This window comes from Pterocles gutturalis, unplaced genomic scaffold, assembly GCF_000699245.1.
Source record: "Pterocles gutturalis isolate BGI_N339 unplaced genomic scaffold, ASM69924v1 scaffold49773, whole genome shotgun sequence".
Lineage (NCBI taxonomy): Eukaryota > Metazoa > Chordata > Aves > Pterocliformes > Pteroclidae > Pterocles > Pterocles gutturalis.
Window position 1 is genome coordinate 3097 of NW_010119856.1, and position 20421 is coordinate 23517.

The 20421-nt window shown below is 47.6% G+C and overlaps 1 protein-coding gene across 1 annotated transcript in view; it reads right to left on the reverse strand.

Annotated features, from left to right (window-relative positions):
* Positions 1-3331: 3331 nt before the first annotated feature.
* Positions 3332-20421, reverse strand: part of XPR1 (xenotropic and polytropic retrovirus receptor 1) — a gene marked incomplete at its 5' end in the record, with an annotated part of 29469 nt that continues 12379 nt past the window's right edge. The window contains 6 exons of the mRNA XM_010076683.1: positions 3332-3673; positions 4527-4748; positions 5314-5453; positions 5724-5890; positions 17467-17658; positions 19246-19411. Of these exons, the coding sequence (XP_010074985.1) occupies positions 3613-3673; positions 4527-4748; positions 5314-5453; positions 5724-5890; positions 17467-17658; positions 19246-19411 (948 nt within the window). The remainder of the gene's footprint in view (positions 3674-4526; positions 4749-5313; positions 5454-5723; positions 5891-17466; positions 17659-19245; positions 19412-20421) is intronic.

Below are 20421 nucleotides of genomic sequence, written 5' to 3' on the forward strand. Positions count from 1 at the left end.
CCAAACCAGCCCCAGCATACGGTATTGCCTTCCCTGGGCAGGGACCTGCCACGCAGGGAACTCCAGCTAGCAAATAAACTCTGGATGCTGCAAATCCTACACCCCTGCAACCTAGAAATCCCTGGAAGAGCAGGAAGGATGGAAAGCAGCAGGGAATCAGCACGGGGAAGCGAGTTTAAAGGCAATCTCCAAAAGTCACCGGCCACACTGTGGCATCTCCTCCCCTTCGCTGGGACTGTCTGCAAGGGTTTCAGCCAGACAAAAGCCGCTCCCACGCCATCCCCAGAGCCACACACAGCCACCACCTCTGACAAGGTTCCAGCACACCGGATGGCAAGGAGAGGGAGAGCTCAGCACTCAAAACCCAGTGCCGCTTCGCCACAGACCTGCCTCAGCTTCCATTTCCCATCCAGCTACATCCCAACATCTAAAGCGCTTGATAAACCAGCCCAGCTCCTTTGAACTCTGCTCTCCATCCTCCCGGACTGCCACCCCGCTGTGCTCCCACCAGGAGTGTTTCCAAGCGCCCATCAGCAAAAAGCTCACGCCCTGGGGCTGCACAGGCTGCTCACGAGGACCCACCGGGCTCTTTGCTCTCACCATCTGCTCGGCTTCATTAGGGCTGCCTTTATTGGCCAGATGTTCTTGCAGACACAGGGCCATTCTGGCTTTAGCATTCGCTCTCGGGAGGAATCTGCACGCCCGATTTCTCAGAAATCTCTGGGAAGGAGGGAGGGAACAGGCGGACGCAGCGCTGGGGAGCTGGGAGCCTTTAAAAGCCATGCCTCTGGGAATTCAGGCTGCTTTCCCCCGAGAGAGCATCTTCACTGCCAAAAGGGAAGATGTTTTATTTCAGGAGATAACACTTGCTAGCTGCAGCATGCCACCTCCCCTTTTTCTTATTTCTCCTGCCAGCAAAGACAGAGAAAAAGGGAAGGGAAAAGCAGGCCAGGGAGCAGAGCAGACGGACTGAAATCTTGCTTCTTTTAAGGATTTGAGTAAACTACAGAATAAGAATTTAATTATGTGCAGTCTGACCCTCCCTGGCAGGCTGTCGGTGCAGCAGCAGGCAGGGCACAGACCACCCAGCCGTGCCCTGCTCCCCCCAGCCCGGCTGAGGATGCCAGACTGGCATCAATTCAAATTGTGTCTCTGTATTTTTCCTTCTCTCTAAATTACCAGTAAACTCTGTTTCTTTTTGTAAAGAAGCACTTGCTTAAGGAGCAGCACTGGGTTATTTTGGGTTGCCCTCCTCTGAACACCCCGTATGGCTCCACTCGTCACCCGCCGCGCTCACTGGAAGCACCTACGCAAGGTTTGGACATGGCAACAACTGCTGCAATGCAAATTTGGAAACAGAAATATTTTAAAGAGGGCTTTGTATCTCAGACTCCACTTCCATAGGAACAGGTACGCTCCGTTTAACTAAGAACAAGAGACCTAAGGGAGGTAAATATGGGAAAACAGGCTCCTGGGCACGGAAAGGAAGAAGAGCACAAGCCCTGCTGGTCCAGCCGCCCTCCTGCCGGAGCAGAGCGATGCTGCAGGAGCTGCAAGGACGAGGACAACGGACGCACCAGCTACTCCACCACCCTGGCAGAGCAGAGGCAGCTCCTGGCGGGTCCATCCCAGTTTCTGTATAAGTTGAGAGCACATCACAGAAGTGTAGGTAGGTACAGTTTTGCAGTGTTGCCCTTAGCCTGGCATAGGTACACCGCCACAGAATTTTAATCCATTTCAAATTAAATTAAGAGAACCAAGTTTCCTTCTTCAGTTCCTCTGAGCAAGAGGCACAGCAGGCAAACTGAGAAAATGCAACGTACCAGGTGTGCGAAAAACCATGCTATTAGCTAACTAAAAAAAAAAAAAATGACCACCGAACAGCAGCGGAGCAGGGATTCCTGCAACCCCATCGCCCAAACTAGAGGCAAGTCAGACAGCATCAGCGCGAGGATCCTACTTGAGGAGTTCCACCCTGCCCTCAAGGTGCCAGCTGTGCACCACAGCTGCCCACCAGCCAGGCAGAGGGGACGGTGGCAGTCTTGGGGACCTCGGCCAGGTCCAGCTGCCCTCGCCCAGCAGCACTGCTGTGAGAGCCGGGAGCACATGCCACGCTGGGGGAAGGACAGTGGGATTCTGCAGGGCCCCCTCTTTCCTCTCCTATGGGAGGAGAGACCAATGAGACCGTTGGGTTAGCATCACTGTTCCAACGCAGTTTGCTCGGCAATACATCTGCCCTTCACCCAAGTCTGCTTAATAGCATCGTGCTTCCCAAACCGGGTTAGCGAGACCAGGCAAGGGGCACAAGGAACAGCCAAGCCACAGGGCAGTGCCCCAGGATAGCACCCAACAGAGGCTTTTTGCCAAACCAGAAGCCACAGGGAGACCTGTTTTTAATTTTGCCTTCCCCATCAGGTGGGTACAATGCAGTCCTTTCCACGCTCCAACACACAATCCTGAACTCCTGCTGAGCTCCCCCCGCCATCCTCGGGAACCATCACCTCCTCACCTGGGCTGCAGAACACCAGGAAAGCTCCCTGCTCAGTATGGGATGCCCTCACGCCATCTAGGGATTATTAAGGCTTTGAAAAATACTTTTTGATCTGGCAAATGACATTCTTGAAGCCTTTGCTCGCCTAGCTTTTGCACTGTCGGTAGGACCCAACTCTCCTTGCAAAAAGGCCTTAGAATCATCTGCACGGAAAGTTGGTCTTGAACCGGCACAAAAGACATGCCCAGAAGCAGTAGCAGCAACTAAAAAAAAAAAAAAAAAAACAGAAAGAGAAGCTTTGGTTTAAAATAAAATTGAAAAGAAAGAGAGGAAAGGTAAACACAGGTGCAAGTTGTCTCACGAGAGGGGTACCTGCAGGGCGTAACCCCACAACCCTGGAGATCTTCATCTACATTCCAGGCTTTGTTTTACCATTACAACCTTCATTGCACAGGACTCAAAATCACTCTCATATGGTTGTTAAGTTTCATAAATAATGTGAAAACTAATATGCAACAGATACATCATATTTCCAAAAAATTATAAGAAAAGTTACATCAAATTAAAAAGTAGCTTCATGAATGAAGATACTGGTCTAAGTGCACTTTCCCTGCAAGTGCAGCCAGTGCCTCAGCGCTGGATATGAAGGAAAAAAAAAACCAAACCACAAAACCAAAAAAAAAAAAAATCAGATTTAAAAACTTAAGTCCGGTTTCAACCAGTCAAAACCGGGCCAAGCAGAAACCGAGTGTGCCCTCGGCACTGTCCCATGAGGGAGTCCCTATGATGCTTCGTTATCCAGACAGGTTTGGAAGTCCTTGTTGAGACTGTAAACAATCCTTCTTTCCTGAACTGTCCTCTTTATTGGCAAAACAAAGTAAAATATTTTATTTCTTTTTTTTGTTGTTTTTAAAATAGAACATTAAAATTAACCCAGAAGAAAAGAAACGAAACACAGTGAGCTTGTTGGAGTCCATAGGATCTGGTCTGGAAGAGCTCGGAAAACGTGTTCAGCGTTTTCTCCTGTTTTCAGCTGGAACTGTACCAGAGATCAGGTTACTCGGGGAAGAGGGGAACAGCACGAGAAAACAAAGGATGCGGAATAAGAGAGCGTGGCCATCTCATGTGTTCGCTTCATTTGCTAGGTCCTCTATCAATACCTTAGTGTCAGAAGCCTTGGACCTGGGGAAAAGAAAAAAACAAACAGAAAACACTCACTGGGGAGAAGAAATTCCCATTACAACACCACAGTGCACTTGGAAATGTTTCTTCCACAGGGAGGAACTGTTTTCCTCCACTGGAATTGTTTCCCACTCTCCCACTCTCACTGGGAACAGCAGAGCTTTATAAATATGCCCCAGCTGTCCCTCAGCATCCTCCTCCCATGGCACTGCCCACACCACACCTCCCTGGCCACACGGGCAATGTCCTCTGCTGGGATGTGCCGACGGCCGGCCGGGGACTGGCGCTGCTGGGGCAGAAGTGATGCCCGGACACCGGAGCACCCTGTGGTGCTCAGAGCACAGGGAAGATACGCAGTCCACACATTCAGGGGCTGGGGTGAAAGGCGGGGAAACATCTAGGCTGTAAGGAGGAGGGGTGGAAAGAAAAATGGCATGGGTTTAGATTTGGGAGAGGAAGGGGTCTGAGGTCTCATACATGAAATCTTCCCCAAAGAATAACTGAAACGTTGGGGTGGTTTGAAACCTGGAAATGGCTGGTTGAAGAAAACCTCTCTTCCAGGTCTGTATTTCCAACCTCTGGCAACTGCTACAGGCTATTTTTTGCAGGAGGGGAGCTTTGTAAAAGGAACTCCCTTTTCCAGTGGTTCACCAGAACCCCAAGATGATGTAAAGGATCGATCAGCCCTCCAGCAGAGGCATATTCATTTACTAATTGGACCTGTCCTCCCTTTGAACAACTATTTTGGCTGAGATCTTTGCATGATTAACCAGTCCATAAAGGGCCACTGTGTGTTAACAGCAGCTCCAACGCATGATTTGTTTTGTTGAGCTAGAGGAGAGGCAAAACATACTGTGAAGCAAGACGAGGTCGGCGCAAGGACACGCTCTGGCTGCGCTTCCACTGTTTGTTCTTGCGGCGGTTTCGTACACCATCTTCCTGGTCCATCATCTGATCCAAGAGCGTCAGGTCGTCGGCATTGAGCGGTGCCACGGAGATGTCCCTCACAGCACGGAACTCACCACAGTTGTTCAGGTGCTCGTTCTCCAGACGGAAGAAGTTCCATACAAACCGTCTGGATGGAGAAAAAAAGTGAAAACTACCAATTCGGTTCCACTTTTACAGGCATTGCCCGTGTTTGGCAAGGCACTAGTAGATGCACCTGGATACCACTGCCTGTTCTCACTGATCAAAGTGCCTCTGGGAACATGCTGGGAGTACGGAGAACAGCCCATAACTAACAGCAGCACTTGCTGCAACATCTCCCCAACCCTCTGGAGAGCAACAGATCTGTCAGGGTCATTCATTGTCCTCACGATGGCTGCCACAGTCCGGACAGCATGGAGACACCAGGCACTACAAGCTAAGGGCCACCTCCACCATCTACGGAGTGAGGTTCAGCTTCAAGTTCTTTTAACTCATCTCAAGAGGTTGCAGGGGTGGGTTTCTAGCAAGAGAACAAGTGTGTAAAGAGCCCTGGAACCTTGCAAGATCCAATTTGAATTAAATGCTCCTGATAGACCAAGTCTTTCGTTTCAAGGACCAGTATCTTCCATGGCCAAGGAGCAAGGCGTTTCACATCCTTATACAACTCATAAAAACATAAAAGAGGAATGAACTGTTCAGTTATGCAGCCTTACCGGAATACCTCAAGTGGGGCAAATACAGTAGAAATGATGTCCCCAGCATACGGAAAGATTTGCATGGAAGTGAGGGAGATCTGGATGGTCCACGCAAAACGCAGGATCACGTCTTCTACAATGGCACAATAGTAGTATGCCTGAAGAACAAGACAGACAAACAGGACAGCTCATCGTACACGTCCTGCACAGAAGACAGACCTCTTCAGGCCTTCAAGAAGACAGAGAATTTGCTGCTGATGAACAGGATGAAATTCCCTCTTTCAAACAAATGAACTCTAGTGCTAGCAAATCCCAGCCCACAGCACTCAGGAAACACCAGGGCCAACTGCAACATGCTCTAAACGCAACAAGTTTTGTTAAAATATTAAAAGCCTTCTCTAATCTAGAAGAGCAGGCTTTATACGCACTTTCTGTGGGTAGACAATTCCTTCTCGAAGAAAGGTATTTTCACCAGCATTTTTGTCAAAGAGACCCCAGTCCATCTTCAGGTCCCAGATGAGGGTATAGCAAGAGCTGATGAAGTAGAAGATAATCCACAGGTAGAAGAACACTTGGGTGTCACTGTGTTTTTTAGCTGGAAAAGAGAAGAACAGCATACTTCTGTACAACTTAAAGTGGACTGCGTCTTAAACCAGATACAAATGGGGGGTTTGTTCAGTGGAAATAACACCCCTCTTACTCAACTTCTGGGAAAATCAGGCTAGCGATTCTGAAACAAATCAAAAGCCTTACCAGGACCAGCTGTGTGTTGTTATTTAAATTCCACTTGCATCTTGTTCAGCATTTTGCATTTGGGATTGCAATTGGAACTGATAATTTGATTTTTTTGACATTTGTGGTAGAGCTGCCATTCTAACTCCGAACAGCAGGTGGAAGCTGAGGGCTGTACTTCACAAAAAACACAGGCTTGTACAAAGGAACAAGCAACGAGGCAGTGCTCAGTTAGGAGGGTTTTTTAAGAGAATATTTTAGTCTGTCTAAATATAAACAACTGCGAATTAGTGCCCTAAAAGCCTGAAAGAGGACGGGAAACACAGGAATTTCCACCAGCCCTTTCAGAGGTTGCGGTGGCAGGGGAAAATAAGCAAAAAGGCAGCAATCCGCTAACATGTATGCACAAATCCTGAAGAAGGCTCAGTTCAGAGTTTTAAATGCCCATACAGAGCTCGTCTTTGTGAAACACAGGACTGTGGGACCAACGTCTGCTCGCTTGAGGATATGTTCTTGCAGCAAAGCTGTTTCCCATTCCCCCTGAAAAGGTTAGGCTGCTCTCTCCATTCAACTGAATTTCCCTGCAACAGTCATCTGGGTAAAACCAAACAGATCTGATAATTCTGTTTGCTTTTAATTAGCAAATCTGGGTCATAAAGTTCATAAAAATAAAACACATTTGAACGCTTTGCAAGGCTGAGACACTTCCCATCTCCCTGCTGTCGGGAGTCTTTCCTCCTTTCCAAGCAGCCACGGTAACTGCTCACTCACTGATTCTTTCTAACAAAGCCCGTAAGAGTTCTGGTGCAAAAAAGCCATCGTGTTTCCAGCCCAAACCCAATGCCACGCTGAGCGACAGCACCGTTTTCCATACATGTGGCTTTAAAAACAACAGAATCCCCAAAGCTGATCCCCGAGGGAGCAAGAGGACAAGTTGCTCTCTCCTTCCCTTTTTGTTTCTAACAATTACAATAGAAATGTAACGCAGCAATCCCATAAAATTAATGGAGGTGAAAATGAGAGGCATCATGTAGGAGCACATTCCTACCATTATGCCTTTCAGGCTTCCTGGCCGCGATGTGCAGGATATAGGTCAAACACACACACTCATTCTCCTTTCAAAACACAGCCCCTAAAGCAAACCTATTAAAGCCACTTACGCAGCAAAGCCCATCTGCAGCCCAGCTTCACGGCGGAGGAAAAGTACACGAGAGCTGCTGCAGCTCTCAGGTTTGACTCACTTCCCTGCTTTTGTGCAAGGTCAGAAGCCTTTGGGCAGTAACGTGCAGCCTCCGGAGGCTGGGCTTTACCCAGGGACAGGTCGAGCATCACATCGCTGGGAGCAGGCAGAGAAGTCCTGCAGAACACAGGTGCTGATGCCCAGGTATGCTACTGCTGCTTTGAAACCACCTCTCCCATCCATTTTCAAAGTGCAGCTGCCCACAAAACAGGGCACAGGGGAGGTTGTGGAGCTTAGCAATTAGGGCTCTACTGCAAGATTTCCTTCCCCCCCGCCCAAGCTCCTCTGAAGCCTCCAGCACATTATTCCAGGAAGAAAAGGCAGATGCTGACATTCAGTGCCTCAGAGACACTAAGCCTGTTCTTTCCAATAGCATTTTTAGCTCATGAATCTCCATGTTGAGTTCCCATTACCAGACCCTACCAATAAGTCAGAGGAGCAGTTAAGGAGCTGAGTGCTTTCAAAACATCCAAAATGTTCCACGCCTCCCTTGGAGGCTGCATGCTTCCTATCATTGGCTTAGGCTTGAAGGTTAGGTCATGCTGCTTTTTTTTTTTCCTTAAGGACAGAATTCAAATAAGCTGAGTCTTACTCCACATCTTCACGGAGCAGAGATGGAGAAGTCAGCACAGACAGTGCCGTCCATTGCCATGCCATCGGCCACATCTCTGGCATGATGGTGCTCTGAAGAGCAGCAAAGCCGCATTGCTGGTGCTCCTTCGGAGTTCTCCGGTCACAGAGGGGACAGTCTGTCCCCAGACAATCACCTCAAACTAAGTAAGGGGCTAACAAAACTGTGTCCTAAGTTGGCAATTACACAGGAAGGTGGATTTCAGAGGTTTATGCTGCTTAAACCTAAATTTCCTTAAAGGTTATTGTGCACAATTACGGAAAGGAGGAGTACCAGAAAGAAAAATGCCCAAGTAAGAAACCTTGTGGCATTAACCTCCTCAACCTCAAGAGGATGTGCCTGCTTTTAGGTTATCCTGGCCTCAGCTCCCTTTCCCAGCCCCTGTCTTTGCGGCAGACTTTGCAGTGGCACCTGGGGTCATGCTGCGTGCCCCTTGTTCCTGCTCGCTTTCTCACCGACCAGCTTTATAATGCATTCAGCTCCTAAAAAAACCTCATTAAAAGACTAAATCACTCCCTGGTAAAATGTTCTCATCGGAACTAGTCTATTGTCTTCAGCCTTGGCCTTTGAGTCTCTTCCTTTAATCACTTCTCCTCCTTTTCCTCCTGCCTGCCATTCTGTTCGACACCTTCCTTCCTTCTGTCCTCATTGGTATTCCGCTGGTGTACAGAAATACGTTACTGCTCTAGGCGAGCAATTATATCTCAATCTCCACTGGCTGGTCTTGGTGGCCTCTTCAGTGCTGCTCAGGGGGCTAGAAAATCAAGGCATTCATATGCTGCCCAGAGGCTCCGTCTAGCCTGCCCATTTTTCGGGAGCAATACAGGAGCTGTGCATATGTATGATGATGTCAGGGCCTATTTCAGCACCCTCCTGTGTTTTGTCTTTGTTCAACGATGTGCCAGAAACCACCAAAAACCATTGGAGAGGGATAGTCTCAGGATGAGATACCTGGTAGATCTCACCTTCTCCACGAGGTATAGAACACCAAGTCTTTAACATCCCACGGACTGCAGCAGCCCTATGGCAGTACAACCTCCAATCCACCCAGTAAGAGGCACAATGAAGGACCTTTGTACTTGATGCTCCCAAGGGCACCACCACAGCTTCCGAAGCTACAACTGTAGTTGTAGTATTCAAAATACCACGTGCAGGGCAAGCCACCACCAGCACAAACCTCTGCACATCAAGTCGCAGGTGCGGCTTTACCTTCCCCGCTGACGGGCAGACTTCAACACATGTTCACATTAGCATGTCTGCAACTTGGAGGTGTTCAGGGGCTATTTCTGTTCACAGAGCCCTGCCATCTCCACTTGCTGCAAAGCTGATGGGAAGCGGCATCGCACAGCAGCTGTTTGCAACCTTCACCGCAGAATATCCACCAGCATCCTCAGGTGACCCTATAAAAGGCAATTCCAGTAGATACTCTGCACAAATACACCCACAAATTGCCCCAGAAGGTCAACTAGATCAATGATGGAAGGCTTTCACCTTTGAACTGGAGCTGTGAATGGCCACAGTCCCAGAAAACAGCCAAAGGCATGTGCTGCAGCAGAATTTATTGCCTGCGAAAAATTACTGACCGACAACATCTTGGATCCCAAAACCAGCCCAGGGAACGCAGTACCTGACTAGCATCCTGACAGAGTCATACTCCGCAGAAATTATAGCCCCTTCTAAACACAGGCAAGAAAAAGGTTGCTTTCTATCAAAGATAGACAGCAAATACTACCCTGAACGCTGTTAATATTGACTTTACTTCCAAAGAATACTATCTGTTTACCCTGCTGAATTATTCCGGGGAATGTAAACACTCTATAGCATTCACCACAGCAAAAATCAATGCCATGTATTATTGAAGATCTGGATAAGAGCACAATGGCCCTCGATAAGCACTCCTGGTGCGTCAGCCACTGCAGCTGGCTGCGGTTTCTGCTGATGGCGAAAGCTGCGATAAAAAGCTGTCAGAAGCGGGAGGTTATCAGGAAACACGCTCAGGTAAGCCCTGCGGCACCAGACAGAGCCGACCCGCCCCAGCAGCTCTGCCTCCAGCGTCAATTAAAAGCCTCTTGGCTGAGGCACGCCAAATTCAGTCGCCTTTGATGACCAGCCTTTCAATCACAGATTGAAGCAGAACCAAACAAAAAATAATTATTTACAGTGTGCCAGCCAAGCACAGATAGTAGAGAACTGAGCGAATACTTTCTGCCAGGCGGTTATCCCGGGGATGATGTGTGCCTGTTAACTCCATCCCAGCACACAACGGGAGGCGGGTGACAGCCAGAAGTGACTTATCTACATACGAAGTGCCATCAGAACGACATCCCAAAGCATTTGTATAACACCTTACTGCTTCAAGTGCAGTATCACCGATCCCTCGGTAATTATACAACTTAATGAGGGAGCAGCAGCAGCGTTTCAGCCCAGCCAGCACATACCGCTATTTAACACTGATCAATGGCAGAGCTGTGCCGTGACAGTGGACTTACTACAGTCAAAAGGCAAATAACCCGGAGGAGCACACGGAGGACCCGCCACCGTGCGCTGATGGGCTTTGTCAAATACCAACCATTTCATACGAACAACCTTCCCGTTAGATTCTGCAAACCTCTGCTATAGCCTCCGGGCACGATTTAACACAAAGCAGCAAGATACAGCACAGCAAAGAACTGTCAGGAGACAACGTCTTGTTTCTTCTTCTAGTTAAGATTCTCCATTTGCAAGCAGGGAAATCCCCAAATCATGTTTTGACTATAAATACTCTGCAGGTTTGCCTTGGGTTTGTGGGACGATACGACCGTGTCTAATCTCAAGACATCGCAGCAATCTCGTTGCTTTTATCTCACAAACAGAAGAATGTGATTTAATTGCAAATGGGAAGAAGCATATCAGTCATGACCGAGATCTGGTCTGATTCCTCTTCTGGTGGTTGCTCTAGCATCCTGGGGGATGTTTAACCACTGCCTTGAGGAGGATGGGGTTTCCAATCTAACTGCTTGCCAGCAGTCTCACCAATAAGAGTATCTGGATTCACAATCAGAAATAAATAGCGTGGTAATCCGGTCCTTCACTGGACAATTTAGGGACTGGGATACAATGGCATCTGCTACTTCTGTAGTGCTTTGAGATCCAAAAGCAGATTCCTTCACAATACAATAGCAACCAAAAAAAAAAAAAAAAAAAAAACCCACCTAAAAAAAATTGTTGGATGATTCAATCTCCTAGATTTCTGCAGGACTAAAGTTTCAGCCCTGCCTACATTTGAAAGGAAAAATCATTTGTGATTCAGTCAGTTGCTTTTCTTAAAATGTTCCATTTAAAAAAAGGTCAGGCTTCCCCCTTTTAAGTGCCCATGAAATGAGGTATCAGCAGGTCATCCTTTTTACTCACACCTTATACATTACTGTTCCTGCTTCTCCAGCCACCTCTAACACTGAAGTGTATTAAGCGATATAAACGCTACTATTAGCCCACTTTCCACATCCCTGCTATTAAAATCCATCTCTCCATTGCAATCCTGAGACGCAGACGCATGAATCACGCAGCGGCAGGGTGCCGAGGGTGCCTCTCCCCCACAGCGTGGCTGCCAGCACCGGCAATGTCCCGCTTGACACGTGTAGACCTCCAAAGCATGGGAAGATTTCCCCGGGGGATTATATGCATCATTTGTGCTGATGTCTGGGGTGCAGTGGCAGTTCCCAAAACCCCCCTCCCGTGCTCCCCGCCGAGCACAGGCTGCCGTTGCATCTCGCCTTCCCCGCTCACTTACCGGCGAGCAGCTCCAGCCAGGGTGGTCCTCGCCTTTCTAGGCTCGACCCTGAAGCAGCATCGCCGAGACGGGTGTCTAAGCAATTAGAGGAGCTAACAAGCCGGCGTGGAGAAGCCGGGCTCGCTCAGGGTGCCGCAGAGACCCACGTCAAAGCTGGGAGGAGGTCAGGGGCCAGGATGGAAATGTTTGCCCGTGGCAATGCCTCCAATTCTTCACTAATGACACTGCCGCTGCTCTGATGGAAAGGATCAGAAAGACTGGCTAATGAACACAACTCATTACTGAAGGCCTCCTGGGCATGGGATGACAGGGTTGCAGACAAAAATTCACCCTAGCTCACAGCAATGTGACAGACATTGCACGTTTCAGCTCCAAATAATCATCCTGATGGAGTTGCCAGGATGCTGTGCTAAGGCAAGCCGTGCGAAAACTGCAAGTATTAAGGAAGAAGCCAGTTAATCCCATTACAAAGTTTGTTTTACTTCAAGAGGTCAATCCAAGCACTCTGTAAGGCTCTTGTGACACCTAAAATAATGAATCTGGCTTGCTGCAGTGCTGACAGCTCTTCCAGTGCTGAGAAAGAGAGGAAGAGATGGCAGATCTTGTACTGACACGCAAGGGATAAACTAGGGAACAGGATCTCACAAATGCTACTCCCTTCATCCTTTCGTGAATTATTTTTTTCTAATAGTTTTGAACTTGAATTCTATATGTCCACTCTTGTTGCCTTGCCCCACACTCCCCAGAAATGAAATTACATTCCTCAACTGAGGTATGATAAGCTGCTGCACCAATGTCTGATTTCTGTGAAAGTCATTTCAGTTCCAGTTGCTCTCCTCTCTTGCTGTAACCATTTAGGATCACAACCCACCACCCAGTACGTCAGCCACCAGAGAAGAGCAGAGCTAAGGTGCAGCCAGGTATCCTCCTGCAGCTCCCAGAGCCACAGCTTGATGTTACCACCATCCTCTCCTCCTTCCCCGCCTGGATGTCACACCCGTCCTCAGGGGAGCTGCAGTGGGACAGACCGTGGGAGAACCAGCGATCCGTTCCAGCGAGAAGTCGGCTACGCCAGCTGGTATCACCACCGCTAACAGCTGAAGCCGGTGTGATTAATGAGCAGTGGGCAGCAGTTAGGAGACCTGGGAATCTTCCACTCTGTTTTCCAAAAGCAGCACATTTCCCATTCATCTTCATCTGCTCAGACCCGCTCGAACCTCTCTATTAGTAAGGGATGGTCCCACACCCTCCTGCAAAAGCCCATTAATCCAAGGATGGCTCCTGCCTCAACAGTTCACATCTCTATTCCTTGGAGAAGCAAGGAGTTTCACAGCTTTCTCAGGCTTTAAAAAAAAAACCAAAACAACCCAAAACCAAATTACATATCATTTCATCAGGAGAAGCCTGCATCTGAAGTGATGGTGAGAACACAGACAGAAGCACGACTCTTCAGAGACAGCCCTATTTAGTCAACTTCTGTATTTTTAATTGCTGTCAGTTTCCTGGGCTGTTTAATGAGAAAGCGTGTGGCAGTTATCTTGTGTCTTACACTGACCAAAGGCTCTCCACAGCACTTCCAAGCCCATGACAATAGGTGTTCAGCGGTCTTGTTTGGAGTACCTGCCCAGCGCGTGGGAGCGGTACGGAAGAACAGACACTTCCTCAAGTTTCCAGGCCACAGGGATTCACTTTGGAATAATTCAGAGGTTAATAAATAGCTGGATACTACCCAGACCTCAATGATTTCATTGAATAAGGTGTGTAAATCAAACAGGTGATGAAAACTTGCATAAACCATTTTTTCTTTCAGTTAAAGGATAGAAATTCCACACAGGCAATTTTAAGCCAGTACTTGTGCTTAAGCTCAGTCCTGAAAAAACCAAGGTAAACACACAAATGCTCACGCTGGAACAGCGAGTCTCACAAAACAACAAAATGATGGAAGAGTACAAAGCACCAGAGAAGCTCAGTGCTTCAAGCACAGAAGCTGAATCTACATTCTGTGTGAAATTTCCAACGACACCGTGGGAGCAAACGGTACCAAGGTATGTGCAAACTGACAGACAGCAGCAAAACCGAGACACGTCTGCTTTTACAAAGAATAAGCTTGGAGCATAAATCACGCATAAAGCTCAAGAAGAGACTGGCACTCGGTGTAGTACAATGCACCTCCAGTTGCACTGTTTCTTATAGGAGCTGAGCACCTTAATGTAACAATCCTATCTCATCAAGACTGAACCGGGTCAGGAATGAAACCAAGGCTGGCTACTCCAGGGATGCCAGCATACCCTGTTAAATGTCAGCGTGCTTTATACACGAGGGGATCCCTGTGGAAGGCAACTGTAAGCTGGACTGAAGCAGAAGCAGCTATATGGGGGCATTTAGCAAGGAAAGCGCGTCTGCTTTTGGCAGAGTGAGAACACAGCAAAAATGGTTGTGCGTCAAAATAAAACTGCACTTGGGGGCAATATTCTGCTGCAGACTCAGCCTTAATTGGATGCTTCCACAGGGATTAAATAAGGCAATGTAATATTGCATTGGCCAGCTCTGGGGAAGGCTGCTGAGCGCTGCCAGGGAAATTAAAGCAAAGGGTGGGAACGGGCCGGGGGCAGAGGCTTCTGCTCGGGCGCTGCGGGCGGAGGGACTGGCTGCACACACAGCAGTTGCTAGGTAGCTGAGAGTACAGCTCTGCCTTGTTTGCCTGTGCAAACACACCCCGCAGGACTATGTTTACAGAACACGGCCTTTGCTTCCCATTCCTTTGAGCGATATAAAAATGCTGAGAATTCTTCCTTTGGGAGCTCAGCAACAGTTGCCCTCGGGGTGTTGCTGTCCTCCCGAATCACGGCATCACGGCTGTGTTTCGGGGCCATGGGGACCCGGCAGCGTGTGTCAGCGCTCGGCCACGCAACCGCTGCCTGCTCCGGTCCTACGGTAAGGGGTAGCTGCTCTCACTGCAGCTTCACTAATTCAGGAGATGATAGCTTGGTGTTAACTCTAGTCCCAGGACAAGAGGATTGCCAGTTTGGGAGAGAAAAATCTAACAGATCTTACCCGTCCAACATCCCAACTGCAATTACCAGGGAAAATTGCCTTCTGCATCCAAATCAAAAGGAAGAAAAATAAAGAAACAGCTTCTCCAAGAGCAGAAAGAATCAGAATTATGCACTGCCTGAGCAATACAAATTTATTATAAACAGTGGTAGTTTGGGGAAACTGCGATACTAATCAAGAGCCCACAGTACAGTGTGTTACTGGAGGGATCCTTCGCTGCAGCAGGTTTGGAGAAGGGAGTACCACACGTGGCTACAAGCTGCATATATCACTTAAATATAACAAGGCAGCACTTAACCATTTCTTTAGTTTGAGTTGTTTTCCATCAAGCATATGAAAACAGCCCAACGACGCCGTATGCACGCTCTGTGTGAGTTAGCTGATGCTCAGCCCCAGCAAACCCCCCCTAGCCCCCAGTCCATCCTCACAAGCTAAAAACCTACGGGCAGCTACAAATTATTCAACATTCCAATCAAGGGAGGAAGACAAGCCTGTCCAGAGCGCTGGGATGTCCCCAGGACTCCCAAGAGGAGAACAGGCGCTGGTGTCCATTACCTGACCTCCCCAGCAAAGGCCACCAGCCACCCTCCTGCCCCGCAGCCAAAAGCTGTAGCTCCAGACCTATAACTCATGGGCTTGCAATGAAAGACTGCTTCCATAAAACTCTCGTTACCACAGCAATTAACTGCTTCGTTCCTTACTGCAGTTTAGAGCAGGTCTAAGCAGCAAAGCCCTTTACCAGTTTGACACGTGTTCTGGGCACTGCTTGCTCCCAACGGCAAGCAGCCGGCCCCCAGCAGATGTTCTGGAGGTGAGGGATCGGTGTTGTCTCTGCTGTCCTCAGACAGAGAAGCCGTGGGCGAGCCGCGCAGCTACTTTCCACAGTAACATCATAACGACGTGACGATAGACCATCTGATGCCGAGTTCAGAAAGAACTGAGAGTCTATATAAAGTGCACAGATAAAATTGGAGTCTTCACAGGTACAGCATATCAGAGAGGGCATTTAAGGCAGGATGGGAGCAGGCCTGCAGGGCTGACAAGGCATGGCGAGGTCTTTAGGCAGCCCTCTGAAAAATCCCTACAAGCCCAGTGACACTCACCAAATCCCTGCTAATGTGTAATTTCCAAAGGCCATGAAGCTTCCAAAATTTTTGGTACAATACCAACAGCTATGTGCTATGGACTCCCACTAATAAAAGCAGACAGACAAAAGCTGGGAGTCAGGAACATCCTTCAGCAATTGGAACAAACCCATCCATGCCTGGCCATAAACACCTTGTTACAGCCCACTCCTGGCGAGGCTTGAAGAGCAGACAACAGTTCCATACGGCAGCACGAGAGCAAGGTCAGGGGTACCGGCACAGATGCAGACTTCAAGGGGAACAGGAAGAGGTCAGGATGTTTTGACAGATGCTGGTTTTCCTCTTGGTTCCAAACCTACCCTGACCTCCCTGCAGAAGGCTGTGCCAGAGCATCCCCCCCAGGAAGGAGAAGCATTAGTCAGCTTCCCCAGAGCAGGCGCTGCATATAAAAGCCTATAAGCAGTGACTACAGCCAGGCAATCTGTACGTGCCGCATCTCGGGGTTGGGTGGTGGTGACTAACTGGACCGCAGGGCTGGAACCGCAGAGCTGCAGAATGTCACTGAACAAACAAGTTCAAACGGGAACGAGCTCCGGGGACACAGCAGCGGGGAGGAGATAGACAAAGGGACAAGGTGCTGCATCCAGCACTGATGCTCCCACACCAGGTTTGTGTGTATGACCCGCTATGGAGCACCCAGCTTCCAGCCAGCCTGCACCAGTGCACTTCACTGCATTAAAACGCAAAGCTTGACAAACATCATCAGCGTGACTTCAGGCCCAGCTGGGTCCAAACAGCTATTTCTTAGCCACTAGAAGGTTTCTAATAACCTTGCCGCTCCTCCAAAAAACCAGCATGTTAACTAGAAGCATGCCTTGAATGCTTCTCCCTGCCCCAGCACAATAATATTTCAGGATAAGTAATTGCTCACAAGTGAGTGCAGTTGCTAACTCCTGGAGATATAGAAGGCATATATTTTCCAATGAAAGAATACAGCTTTTAGGACTTCAGAACAATGAAAGGCAGGGCGACTGCCTGAAGTGCAGAAACTAAAAGCTTTTTCCTTCAGAACAAGAGCAGAATCAAGTAATTGTCGTTTCCAGGGAGATGGGGAACTTGAGGGATCAGAGCTCAATCTGCAGTTAAATGGATTGGAAACAACTTCCTACCAGCTGCAGAAAAAACATGGATAAAAACACACAGGAAAATCCAGAAGGGGCATTTTCCTGGCACTGTGCACATCTCCCCATGTTCAGGAGTGATGTACTGACTTTATTTAGATGATCCAGGTTAGCTACTCGTGAATGCCAAGGGGGAAGTATCTCTTATGTTATCCCTTTCCTTCTACATCTCCCATTCAACCTCCCTTCACAGCAAAAACTGACAGGTATTTATTTCAGTTTTCTCCTTTTGAGAGAGAAACATGAAAATTCTCTTTCACACTCCAGAAGCGCAGTTCTAAGCAGCCCAGGTATGTGAAAAATACCCCCAAAAAATGTTTTAAAATACTCTTTGCAAGCTAGGCAGACCTTTGCCTTTCCACTGAGATATTTCACAGTTGCCAAAAGTTCATGCTTCAGTGGGATGCCAAATTCAGAGCTTCTCCCATGTAAAAAGCAAATCCCATGACTTGCAAAGGATTTTCCAAAATTACCCATACCTTCGTGAGTGCTGTAGAGGGCTGCAAATGTCACCACGAAGAAGGTGGTGGAATATTTTCCAGCGTTAACCAGATGAAAGGCCCGTTTGTTATCACGGTAACGGCGCAGGCACTGGATGAATCGCAACCAAGCAGGGATGCACTGGACAACTGCTCTCACTCCGTAGGAGTAGCTGGAACAAATCTGATTATCTGCAAAAAAAAAAAGTTTCAGGGACACAGAGTCTGTAAGTTTAGGAACTTCTATTGTCTCCCTTTCTGTAAGCATAATACCATGCGACACGGGAGCAATTCTCCATCGATGTCTTGTACTTAGGCATACACGCCTCCAGAACAGCAAGAAGCTCATCACCAGACAGTATCCTGAAGCCCTTTACTCCATCTTGAAGGTATTCAGGTATTCACATCAATAACACATCCTAACAGATCATCATCTAACTCTCTCACTGCTGCCAGTATAAGATGCAAGAGGATTAGAAACAATCTATTTTTAAATTTATTTTGTGCTCTTGGCAGTACTGTGAATAATCAAATTAAGGATGGAATTACAAAAGGCCTTTGACACTGAATTTTTGTGCATAAATGGTAGAGCATTTCCAAACTCTGCAGGACAGCTCAAAAAGGCTACTTCGCCTAAGATGTCCTTGGCCCATTTTTCTTCTATATCGTAACAGAGGAAAAAAACCCATTTCAGTACGTGTTTGGTGTGCATGTTTGTTTGGGAAAAAAAGCAAAGCTAGGGCACAGGCCTGGCTTCAACAACTGGGGTGAGAGGCGACTACACCAACACAACATTGTGTCACACCCCTGATATTTGAGAGCCTTCCTTTTATCGAGGAAATGACATGGAGACAAGTTGTTAGCTGATATTTATCCCAAAGCACTGTGCTATCATCCCACTGTCTGGTTGGAAGAGGACAAGTTGTTATTAGTTGCTTTATTTTATTTTTATTATTATTTTCAATAAATATTTAGTTACTTGCAACAAGGGGTGAGAAAGATCAGATAGATTGGAAGAACAAAGTGAACGCTGATGCTTATTGAAGCATACTGCAAATTCTTTCAGCAAGTGTCAAAACCATCAGACCGCACGATTTGCCAGCCGTCACTGGTTAAAATGGAAAGACAACAGCCTGATCCGGGAGGAGACAGGCACTATTTTGCCACCGGGAAGGCCAAAGTCCAAATTCATATGCCAGCTCTGTGGCTCTTCTGGCTAGAAAGGGGAGGAGAGGCAGAGCACACACAACCCTGGCGTCACAGCATCAACTCGAATTGAATAAGGGGTGGCACTAACAAGCTCTGAGGAAGTTTCTCCATCCTCTCTTGCTTTAGGGTACTGCGAGAGAGCCTGTAAGAAGGAGGCTACAAGCAAATTGTGGTTAACAAGCTCATGCAACTCATTTTCATACTGAGCAATAGGAACAGGCTAAAGCAAATACATGGGTAAACCACTATGAAATAAAACAACAATGCCAGGAAAATGGATTTCTCTTTCCAATCAAGAAGCGCTGTGTCTAAATTCTTTGATGAATATACACATCAGGCCAAATGACTGGATTAGGAAATGAACACTGACGTGAAATTCCATTTCTCTGGATGGAAGTACACAATGGGAGAATCTCTTTAATGCTGTGTTTACAAGAAATGCCAATTATTTTAGTTTCCTATGTCATTGGCAGCTCTCTTCAACAGAGACAGATGATTATGAAGTTCCCTTGCTCGGTGTTTTTCAGGTCATTTTGACCGCGTTCGCGTGGGTCGTCAGCATTACTCTACCTGTGTTTGCCAGAAGTCCAGCGGTGTCCTCCCACTGAACCTCAAAGCTGTAGAAGCAGATCATGTATTCCAGATCCATGAGTATCACGACCAGGCTGTTGAGCTGATCAGCCAGCCAGAAATCTGCAAAGCCTACCTTGTGGAAGGGAGCAGTGAACACTCGAAACTGTCAGGGGAAAAAAAAAGGAATTATTAATGACATAGCGTCAAAGACATCGACATGCAGTGGCAGGACATCACAGCATTGAAAAAAATAGAGAAATAACAGAAATGCTTGAAAATTTATTGCCGACCTTTCACTCCTGCTGACAAAAAAAAAAAAAATAGCTGTCTCCTTACTTTTAGTACAAATAACATCCCTGCTTCCCTCTTACGTGGAACTAGTCATGTCCCCCCCAGTCCCTTTTTTTTTTTTTTTACTGGCAGAAGAGCCCAGCCTCCTCCAACTAAGCTTTTCCCCAGAAACTCTCAGTCTCCATGTAAGAGCTCGTTGCTCCTCCTTTTTATCAGTGCTTTCTTTGAGGCATCATGTCATATCTACTGACATCTCCCACACTTACTTTCTCCCTGACAATGCCACTTAGATGGCAGACCCTCAGCATGGCCATTAGCCTGACCCTGGCTGGGTTTACTTAACCCATTAGCTGTCCTTTGGAGTTAGAAGCTGTAAGAGTGGCGATTGTTACTGCTGGATCTCCCGAAGCCTCTAGCAGGGAAGGAGTTAAAGAAAGGGCAGAGGAAATCCTATTGACTGTCAATTAGACTCCCTCTCAATCCCCGGCCACTTTCCCTCTAAGCCTTAACAGCAGTTTTGCTACTTTCAAACCAGACAGTTTTCATGGCCCATTACCTTTGATTACAACTCTCTCTACCCGGTTAGTTATAGTTACTAACAGCTAATTTCTCAAAGAGACAGGACCAGCACCATCCGGTCGTTCAGGGATTTATGAACCTTTAAATTAATGAAAACACGGGCTGACACTGATCTTCTCTATTGCTCTCCTTATTAACCTAAAGGGTATGCAGTCACAGAAACCCAGGGAAGGACTGAGGCATTCCCACCAGCCTGTCATGCCAATTTAAGGCTCTGGTCCTCAATTTCAAAGCCAAATAGGGGACTGAGACTTAGCGGCATAAAGCAGATACAGATCTTGACCCAGAAAGCACTTATTGCAG